The sequence below is a fragment of the Tachyglossus aculeatus genome, chromosome 3 (genome assembly GCF_015852505.1).
Source record: "Tachyglossus aculeatus isolate mTacAcu1 chromosome 3, mTacAcu1.pri, whole genome shotgun sequence".
NCBI lineage: Eukaryota > Metazoa > Chordata > Mammalia > Monotremata > Tachyglossidae > Tachyglossus > Tachyglossus aculeatus.
The window spans coordinates 71,235,347-71,246,520 of NC_052068.1; the positions used below are offsets into that span (position 1 = coordinate 71,235,347).

The 11,174-nt window shown below is 42.9% G+C and overlaps 1 protein-coding gene across 2 annotated transcripts in view; it reads left to right on the forward strand.

The window, feature by feature from the left end:
• The window catches only part of SH2D4B (SH2 domain containing 4B), a 77,130-nt gene extending 72,422 nt beyond the window's left edge, over nt 1-4,708 (forward strand). For both annotated transcript variants that reach the window (XM_038744233.1, XM_038744234.1), the window contains exons 7-8: nt 2,054-2,274; nt 4,280-4,708. In XM_038744233.1, the coding sequence (XP_038600161.1) occupies nt 2,054-2,274; nt 4,280-4,372 (314 nt within the window). In that variant the 3' untranslated portion in view covers nt 4,373-4,708. The remainder of the gene's footprint in view (nt 1-2,053; nt 2,275-4,279) is intronic.
• The last annotated feature ends 6,466 nt before the right edge of the window (nt 4,709-11,174 follow it).

The following is an 11,174-nucleotide window of genomic DNA, read 5'->3' on the forward strand; positions in this document are numbered from 1 at the left end:
AACAGTATGGTTCCCCCCTTCTAGACTGTGAGCCCACTTTTGGGTAGGGACCGTCTCTCTGTGTTGCCAACTTGTACTTCCCAAGTGCTTAGTACAGTGCTCTGCACACAGTAAGCGCTCAATAAATACGATTGATTGATTGTTTGTTACAGGACAGACCTGAGAGTCAGAAGGACCTGCATTCAAATCCCACCTCTGCCACTTGTCTGCTGTGTGATGTTAGGCAAGTCACTTCACTTCTCTGGGCCTCAGTTACCTCATCTGTAAAATAGATTGTGAGCCCCGCGTGGGACAGGGACTGTGTCCAACCCTGACTGCCTTGTATCTATCCCAGTGCTTAGTACAGTGTCTGGCACAAAGAATGTGCTTAACAAACACCACAATTATTATTATTGTTGTTATTAGTCTGGATGGGGAGGGGAAGGAAAAGTGATTTGGGGAGTAGAACTACTGCACCAGAAAAGAGGTCCACTCTTAAAATCCTCCTCTTCCACCTTCCTGCCCGTGGCTCCACCACCAGCAGGAGCTGGATCAATCAATCAATCAATCGTATTTATTGAGCACTTACTGTGTGCAGAGCACTGTACTAAGTGCTTGGGAAGTACAAGTTGGCAACATATAGAGACAGTCCCTACCCAACAGTGGGCTCATGGGGGTGGCATTTCATTATTCAATCTGTCCTTGATTCTGAGCCACTCTGACCCAAGCTCAGAATCCATCAAACCTTGCCTAAAAGTTGGCAGAGGGGTTGTCTACTTCAAAGGAGTGAACCGACCACCCACTACCTGAAGATAGCAAGAAGCAACCTCCACCTGCTTTGTTCAGCAGGCATTGCCCAGCTGGACTCCGCTAGGGCTGATACCAGCTCTTGAGTTTCCAAGAAACCTCTGGACTGCCAGGGTACAACCCAAAGACAATTATTTGATTGTGGAAAAGAAATGGTACCTGCTGCTCTGGAACCTGAGAGCTGGCTTTAGCAGTTTAAGAAAAACAAGTCTGCAAACAGTGCTAATCCTATTGTGTGCGTGGGAGCTCAAACCCTTAAGGAAAATGGAAAGCCAATTGACGCCTCCTCAAACAGTTTGTATTCCAACCCGATTTCTTCAAAATCTGTGACTGAGGGTCCTGTGCTAGGATATAGTGCTGCAGTTTTACAGCTCTCCCAGAAGTCTTAACCAGGACACACTGACCAACCCTGCTAGTATAGACAAGGAGCATGAGCATCATCATTATCATCATCATCAATCGTATTTATTGAGTGCTTACTATGTGCAGAGCACTGTACTAAGCGCTTGGGAAGTACAAATTGGCAACATATAGAGACAGTCCCTACCCAACAGTGGGCTCACAGTCTAAAATCAATAGATGGTATTTCTTGAGCACTTACTGTGTACAGAGCACTGTATTAAGTGCTTGGGAGAGTACAATGCATCAGAGTTGGTAGATACATCAAATTGAGAAGGCCAGTAGAGAAGGACCTGGGTTCTAATCCTTACACTGACACTTGTCTGCTGTATGGCCCTGGGCAAGTCGCTTCTTGGTGACTCAGTTACCTCATCTGTAAAACGGAGATTAAGACGGTGAACCCCATGTGGGACCTGGATGTGTCCAACCTGATTATCTTTTATCTACCAGAGTGCTTAGAACAGTGGCTGGCACATAATAAGTGCTTAAGAAATACCATTAAAAAAAAAAAAACCTCTGGGAGACAGCCAGACAACATTATATTAGGCTGAAGATTAAGGAGCTTTAGAGCTAAAGATTTAGAGCTAAAATTTTAAAGACCTGTAGTGCCGTCCAACCCTTTCTGCAGCAGTGAGACCTAGACTGCCCTGAGGCCAAGGAAAACACTTCAGGTGGAATCACTCTCTCGGAAAGCCTTAAGCCAGTCATACCCTAAACTTGGACAACCACGTGTCCGTTTGGTACGGAGTCCAACAATGAGTGGGGAAAATACAGCCAAACAACAATGCATCCGGAGTAGTTTCTGAGTTCCTTGATTGGTGTCCCTGTGACATTGGAGTCGCTGATCATAGTTTTGTGTTCTTGACAGGGATTATCAGTCGGAAAGAGGCAGAAGATTTACTGGTGACTATGACAGAGGGGGCATTCCTGGTGCGGGTCAGTGACAAAATCTGGGGCTACGCCCTCTCCTATCGCCAGCAGAATGGGTTCAAGCATTTCCTGGTGGATGCCTCAAGCGATTTCTACAGTTTCTTGGGGGTGGATCCCAGCCGACATGCTACTCTCACAGACTTGATTGATTTCCACAAGGTAACCCTTAAGATGGCAAGATGAGCGGTACAACCAAGGTTTGAGTATTTTAGGAGCCAGATCAGACACAGAAACATTTTGAGTATTTTGCCCCCATAGCAAGATTAGTGGGTCCCAGATGCTAGTAATACCGATTAGCTGTTAAGCACTTACTATGTGCCAAGCACTGCAATAAGCTCAGGGATAGATACAAGATACATGCGGGTTGAACATAGTCCCAGTCCCACATGAGGTTCACAGCCTTAGGGGGAGGGAGAACATTTTAGAGATGCGGAAACTGAAGCACTTAGGTGTTAAATAACTTGCCCAAAGTGACAGACAGTCAAATGGTGTGCTGGCATTAGAATCCATGTCTGTGCCCTTTCCGTTAGGCAACCCAGCTTCTTGTGGTAGAAACCACTGGAAACCAAGGAGAAGAAACAACAGTCAGTGAGCAGATTGTGAATTTTCTGTAGAATTGCCCTGAAGGTTAGGCGGATCCAGTGAACTCAACATCAGATTGCTAAGGGGCCATGGGGAAAGGAGCCCCTACAGCAGTTATGCACATATTTATAATTCATTCATTATATTAATGCCCACCTCCCCCTCTAGACTGTAAGTTCATTGTGGGCAGGGGATGTGTCTGTTATATTGCTTAGTACAGTGCTTTGCACACAGTAAGCGCTCAATAAATAAAATTGATTGACTGATTGACATTCAGTCCAAAAGTTTTACCTGAAAATACAGAGTAGTTGTAGCAGGAGTCAGTGAATTGAAACAGCACAAAATAATTGGAAGGCAATATCCCTATAATAATAATGATGGTATTTGTTAAGCGCCTACTATGTGCAAAGCACTGTTCTAAGCGCTGGGGAGGTTACAAGGTGATCAGGTTGTCCCACGGGGGGCTCACAGTTTTAATCCCCATTTTACAGATGAGGTAACTGAGGCACAGAGAAGTTAAATGACTTGCCCAAAGTCACACAGCTGACAATTGGAGGATCAGGATTTGAACCCATGACCTCTGGCTCCAAAGCCTGGGCTGTTTTCCACTGAGCCAAGCTGCTTCTCCAATAGAGTGCATATCACTCTGCATATCAACAGAGTGACTTCTGTTCTCTGTGTTTCTCAAGATCAGGGGGACACAAACTCTTATTCCATATGGAGCACATTCTAGGTGCTCCTGGGATTCCCTTAGAATCTAGGAGGTAACGATCATATCCCTCAAGGAGCTTACATTTCTAAACTCCATTCGAATGTAAATTCCTTGTGGGCAGGGAACATGTCACTTTGTTATTCTGTACTTCCCAAGTGCCTAGCATAGTGTACTGCACCTAGAGGATGATTGCTAAATGCTACTGCTACTGCTTAGTAGTTCCTCACATCTTAAAAATTAGAGCAGCCCCCTCTAATATGGGATGGAGGGGGTCCTTTCAGATCTCATTGGTTTACGCGACCAGTTAAATGTTGATGGAAGAGCAAAGAAAATCAAGTTCAGGTTCTTTTCAAGAATGAGGCCAGAGTTCCTGCTTCAATCACTCTCAGTTTGCAGTTAACTGCCCAGGTCCCTTCTGTCTCCACTTTTTCTAGTTCTTGGGCCTTTTGGTATTCGTCTGGCAAAGGACAGTTTCTTTTATGCCACTGGGCACAGAACAATGCATCCAACAATTTATTTGGTTCCCACTCACACCTAGATTACTTCAGTGCTCCCTGGTTTTCTATATAAATGCACAGGGTGGAATGTTCAAGGATACAGTCTGTATCTTTGCTCTTCCTCCTACTCCCACAACTCACAAAAAACTTCCATCTGCCTGTCTCCCCCATAACTAGTTTCCTTCTCATCAGTAATGGTGAGAAGAGAGGGAGTGGGGAGACCTTCCATCCCTCAGGCACATTCCACAGACACCAGAATCTCACTGTTGGTAGCGGAGGTTGGTTGACATGGTATCCTTTAATTACATCTGGCAGCAACTATATCTCCATTTTCAAAGTGAAAGTATTTACCTCTTTCTTCCATTCTTTACAGGAAGAAATCATCACTGCCTCAGGTGGAGAACTACTGCTGTATCCCTGTGGACAGAGGGAAGATCCTCCAGACTATCACCTATTATTTGAATGACTCTCTTCTCTTCTGGAGGACTGCACTGAGCCCCTCATGCATCCTGCTCCCTCTCCCAATTCTCACTGCTCTATCTTCTTATTGAAGGGAAGTCAATATTATATGATTGATTAAGATCATTCCAAACTTTGCTAAAGCCTCTGACAAATAACGATTGCCATAGCCAATTATTAATGAATCATTAATTATGAGCCTAGCAAGAGCATGTCCAGACAAGAAAAGTCTACGGTTCAGCTCCGCATAATGATCATTGCTATTGCGTTCCAATTTGCATCTATTGCATTAAAAGCAGTGTGGCTAGTAGAAGCGGCCTGGCCTAGTAGTAGAGCAGGGATCTGGGAGTTCATTCATTCATTCATTCAATCGTATTTATTGAGCACTTACTGTGTGCAGAGCACTGCACTAAATGCTTGGAAAGTACAATTCGGCAACAGATAGAGACAATCCCTACCCAACAACAGGCTCACAGTCTAGAAGCAGGGAGAGAGACAACAAAACAAAAAAAGTAGACAGGCAAGGGAGGGGAGTTCTAATCCCAGCTCCTCCACTTGTCTGCTGTGTAATCTTGAGCAAGTCATTAAGTTGCAGTTTCCTCAGTACAGTGCCTGGCACATAGTAAGCGCTTAACAAATACCATAATTATTATTCTCTGTAAAATGGTGATTAATTCTTACTCCCTCCTACTTAGAATGTGAACCACCTGTGGGATAGGGACTATGTCCAAACTGATTATCATGTTTCTATTCCAGTTCTTAGAACAGTGCATGAGTTAACAAATATTATTATTATTATTGCCATTATTATTATTACTACTACCAATAATAACAAGCCATTAATTTCTTGGCCCTGAACTAGATCAGGGATTAGCTCCATTTCTCATGTCTTAACAAGTCAGATTTGTATCAATTTGGCTAATTGTTGTTGTAAAGCTTCGAAACAAGTGCTCCATAGTTGTATGTGATAATGCAGATCTGCCTACTCGGATGAAACATGGGAGTTTTGTGTGGAAGTTTACGAAGACCTCCTTATCATTTGAGACATCTTCATTCAGGTAGGCTAACAGACATCACATCAATCCTTCTAACATCTTCTATTTGCTCATCTACAGGACATATATTCTTAACTCCATGGAAAAGAAAGACACCTAGGGCTCTTATAGCAAGTCAGAAGCAGAATCAAGAATAACCCAGAGGGCAGCGCAAGCCCCTCTCCTAGTCTCACTCCACCTTTCTAGTCCCCCAGTGCAAGCACCCAGACCTTATAGATGTTAGATACCCGCCTGCCTCATTTCATGACTACCATCCCTCTGAGGGGAACAGAGGGATAAGAGGGATATAAAAAAATTCAGGAACTCTTCCCTGGACTTTGTGGATCTTAACAAATATCCCCTGAAAATCTGCATTCTTGGTCTACTGAGAGTGTCATCCCTATCTAACCCTTGAGTGACCTTAGCAAAGATTGTTATTTCCGGTGTCCTTTTTATTCTTTTGTTTTTTGGAGGGGGAATCACATTTTAGATCTCATCCAGAATTTATTTTAAAGCCAGATAAGTTGCCCCAACAAATGAAATTATAGTCTGGAAAGCTTCAATTTTGACTTCACCTTGAGAGTCGTAGTGTACTAATAAACGTCAAGATTCTCAAATAAAAGAATGGCTGTGTTTCCTGTAGTCATTCCACAAGGATGAAAAGCCAAACTGCAGTTTATCATCCTTGGTTAATACTGTTCCTCAGTAGCCAGGAGGGTACTGGTGAGCAGCTTGCAAGGATGGTCAGCAGTGAACATCTCTGATTAGTGGCTACATTCAGCTCTCTCCCTGGCTTTCTTCATGAAGATGGAGCATCTGTCAAATCTGATGAGCATTATTCTTGTGTCTCATATGTTGAGGAGGAGCCTCTGTGCACATCTGAACAGTCTGCGCCTCCCCCCGCCACCAACCATGTCTAAATCCCACCCGTGTTTCGCTCAATGGACTGCAAACAGTAATTGCTTAATACTATTACTACCACTACTACTACTATTACTAGAGAAAAGCTTTGTGGCCTACAGAGAGAAGCAGTGTTTCCTAGTGGATACAGCACAGGCCTGGGATTCAGAAGGATCGGGGTTCTAATCCTGGCCCCACCATGTGTCTTCTGTGTGACCTTGGGCAAATCACTTCAATTCTCTGTGCCTCAGTTATCTCATCTGTAAAATGGGGATTAAGATTGTGAACCCTAAGTGGGACAGGAACTTTGTCCAACGCAATTTGCTTGTATCCACCCCAGCACTTAGAACAGTGCCTGGTATATAGTAAGTGCTTAACCAATACTACAGTTATTATTATTATAGAACAGTGCTTTGCACATAAGAGCTTAATAAATGCCATCATTATCATTACTACTACTACTACTAATAATAATAATGACATTTATTAAGTGCTTTCTATGTGCAAAGCAATGTTCTAAGCACTGGGGAAGTTACAAGGTGATCAGGTTGTCCCACAGGGGGCTGACAGTCTTAATCCCCATTTTACAGATGAGGTAACTGAGGCACAGAGAAATGACTTGCCCAAAGTCACACAGCTGACAATTGGCAGAGCCAGGATTTGAACCCATGAACTCTGACTCCAAAGCCCAGGCTCTTTCCACTGAGCCACGTACTACTACTACTACTGCTAAATCTCAGCTGGTATTCTCTTACATCCAAAAACTTTTTTTTTTTATTTGAGATGAACATATAACCGTCTCTAGATTGTAAACTCCCTGAGGGTTCTATTGTACCAACCACTTAGTACAATGCTCTTCAACTGTAAGCACACAGGAAATACCATTGATTGATTGACCGACTGTTTGATTTCTGGTCATCAGTGACGCTGAGAAGGGTATACAAGGCTACAGCAGAGCTGTGTTGCTATGTGCATTGCTTCAATTCTGGTGTAGGATCTCATTGTTGATCAATCAATCAATCAATCAATCGTATTTATTGAGCGCTTACTGTGTGCAGAGCACTGTACTAAGCACTTGGGAAGTACAAGCTGGCAACATCATGATAATTTTATCCTATGGTCCTTAGATGATGCTGATGAAATGGCTCCAGGAGCTGGCTCTAATCCCTTTATTAAGAAGGAGCATGGCCTAGAGGAAAACACACAAGTTTAGGAATCAGAAGACCTGGGTTATAACCCCAGCTCTGCCACATGTCTGATGTGTGACCTTGGAGAAGTAGCCTAGCTTTCCTGTGCCTCAGTTCCCTCATCTGCAAAATGGGGATTTTTTTTGTAGTATTTGTTAAGTGTTTATTCTGTGTCAAGCAATGTACTAAGCACAGGGGTAGATACAAGATAATCAGATTGGACACGGTCCTGTCCTACAAGGGGCTCACAGTCTTAATCCCCATTTAGCAGATGAGGTATCGGAGGAACAGAGAAGTTAAGTAACTTGCCCAAGGTCCCACAGCAGAAAAATGGCAGAGCTGGGATTATAACCCTGGTCCTCTGATTTCCAGGCCCCCATGCTCTACCCACTAGGCCGTACTGCTGGTTGTGGAAATGCTCAGACCCTTTTTGGAGTCAGAATTGAGTTCAAAGGGGACTACAGTGGAAGTAAGAAATATATTCCTGCACTGTCTGCTGCCTAGGAACTCCATTTTCCAGGGATCAAAGGCCAACCTTTCCCAGACGCCTCTGGGAACGAGACCCAATCAATTAACTGGGAAGAGCTTAAGCACTTAGTACAGTGCTCTGCAACACAGTAAGTGCTCAATAAATATGATTGAATGAATGAATGAATTCAAGAGAAGGTTTCAGTTCTCCTCTTTTCCCTCTTCCTCATTCTGTTTGATGAATTATGCTGAATAGCCACCTCCAAATGTGGAATTGTAGAAACATGTACTCAGCCCTTAGAGAGCTGATCTCCAAAGAACTGTCTACTTATAGAAGTCTGCTTGTGAATTCATGGATGTTTATATGTGTATTTACTGAAATCCAGTTAGAGCAATTGGTTAAGTGAAACTTACCTTTTATCTCTCTGAGTATTAAACAAAATTTCTGCATCTTAGTTCTGGGTTTTTAAAGCTACCTGGAGGGAAATGTGATTTTTTTTTTTTGGTATCTGTGTGTTTTTCCACCACCAATTATAGCCCAGCAGTTTGGAACCTTGATCCAATAGTTACTTAAGATCTTTTAGTCCAGTAGTTCTGCATTCCATGATGAAGGTTCTAATAAAAATTCCTCTAGTCAAAGTTGTGAGGATCTACAATGTGTGGTTAATATTTTTCTTGTTTCAATGCTAGTAGCCAACTGATTTCAGATTTGTATTCCTCAAACCAGTCCTGGTTGGTATGTACTGTCTCCTAGACTGTGAGCCCACTGTTGGGTAGGGACTGTCTCTATATGTTGCCAACTTGTACTTCCCAAGCGCTTAGTACAGTGCTCTGCACACAGTAAGCGCTCAATAAATACGATTGATTGATTAATGTACTGGCACCTACTCTTAAAGACTTACTGATGGAGACTATCAACCAATCAGTGGTATTTATTGAGTGCTTACTGTGCAAAGAGCACTGTATTAAGCACTTGGGAGAATACAACAGATTTAGCAGATACGTTCCCTTTCCATACTGAGCTTACAGTCTAGAATATCCAAGAGGGACACCAAATTTTGGCTTACATTGATAGAGGCAAATGAGGCTTCTTGCCCTAGTAGGGCTACCTTAATGTTTGGTCAAAATTTCTGTACGAGTCTTCATTCTCCAAGAGTTTAACATTCAGTTTTGATGGTTGAAACACCATTTTTGTGATGCACTGTATTATTACTGAATATTTGGATCATAGCAGATGTTAATCAGTCCAACACATGGTGCCACAAATAGCAGCAATATCATGAACAACCTTCAAATTTTGCCATTAGATGATGATGTAATCCAAGAGTTGCCACTTCTCAGCTTTCTGGTGCATCCAATATGCCTTTTTCTTATCCAGGGAAAAGCTGTATTTATTACCTACCTGCCACTGCTGTACCATAATTGTACTCATAACTGCAGAGAAGCAGCATCTAAGAGAAGCACCATGGCCAAGTAGATAGAGCATGATCCTTGGAGTCAGAAAGTTGTGGGTTCTAATCCCAACTCTGCCCCTTGTTTGCTGTGTGATCTTGGGCAAGTCTCTTCACTTCTCTGGGCCTCGGTTATCCTCCTCTGTAAAACGGGGATTGAGACTGTGAGCCCCTTTGAGACAGGGACAGAGCCCAACCTGATTTGTTTGTATCCTCCCCAGTGCTTAGTACTGTACTTGGCACATAGTAAGCACTTAAAAAATACCACAATTATTATTATTATTTATAACTGCAAGCTGATTCTCATGGGAGATATTTCACAAGTGGTAAGTGATTCTGAAATTAGGAGAAAAATCATTGGCATTGGTAGTAGTAGCTTCACATCACAGTTCCCCCATCAGGAATTGGGATGCTAGTAAATCTGCCTGCTTGAGAGACTGCAATTGTAAACTAGAATTGCCCTATGGAATGGTCAGAAGTGTTCAGAAGCTCCTTGGACCACCATTAAACTGTTGGCTAACAGTTCCCCAGTCAGGGTTGGCCCTGACAGGAGTGATATGAAACCCAAGGCCAGTTACTTAATAATGATAACTGTGGTATTTGTTAAGCACATACTATGTGCCAGGCACTGTACTAAGTGCTGGGACAGATACAAGCAAGTCAGGTTAGATACAGCCCCCGTCCCAAATGGGGCTTACAGTCTTAATCCCCTTTTATAGATGAGGGGACTGAGGCCCAAAGAAATTAGGTAATTTGCCCAAGGTCACACAGCAGACAAGTGGCAGATCAGGAATTCGAACCCATGTTCTTTCTGATTCCCAGGCCCATGTTCTATCCACTAGGCCATGCTGATTCTGGAAGCCGCCTGTGGGAAAAGGACTGTGTCTGACCTGATTAACTTATATCTACCCAAGAGCTTAAAGCAGTGCTTGACACATAGTAAGCGCTTAACAAATACCTCAATTATTATTTTATTCCATCCAGCAGGGATCGATGCTGCTCTCCTGGTAGTTAATATTACTGAATTGTTGATTTTTACTGAATGGCTCTGGCTACCTTTCCCAGTGTGTCTGTCTTCTCCTTCAGACTGCGAGCCTCATGTGGGGTCTTGTCTAATTCAATGTCCATTTGGAAAACACTTTTAGGACATTTGGAAACCCTATTCATCCACCCTAGCAACATTATAAACACTGTAGTATGTGGTAGATCGGAAACCCATCTTTCTTTTACTTTGTACACTGCTACATGACCATGAACTGAAACTTGAATATCTCTAAATTAATCCTGGTGAGTGTTTGGATCAAATAGCTGGCTTGTCTTGAATTACCTCATTCATTCATGAGTATTCCTTAAAAGATATTCATCTTGGATGAATCAATAACAACAGATCTCTACTTTAGAATTACCAAGGCAGTAATTCTAAACCTTGCACAGGTAGCATGACAAAGACAATAACCCACAGGAGATAATAGAGTCAGTAAATGGAATCTCAACAGAACCCACACACAGGGTTAAGAAAAAAATAGTCAGGATCTATTTACTCCTTTCATTTGTGTTGAGATTCAAGGCTAGAATGTTTCTGGCCAAGGGCCAAAACTTGATTTATCCATTCAGGAGGAGATGCAAAGGCCGCAGGCAAAGAACGTTTGTCACATGTCCTGAGAATTTCCTTGGGAGAAATCCTTGCAAGGAATAAATGGGCCGCTATAAGACTTCAGACCATGAGCCTACCTTCTGAGTCCATCTCAGAGGAAATGGGGTGGGGCTGG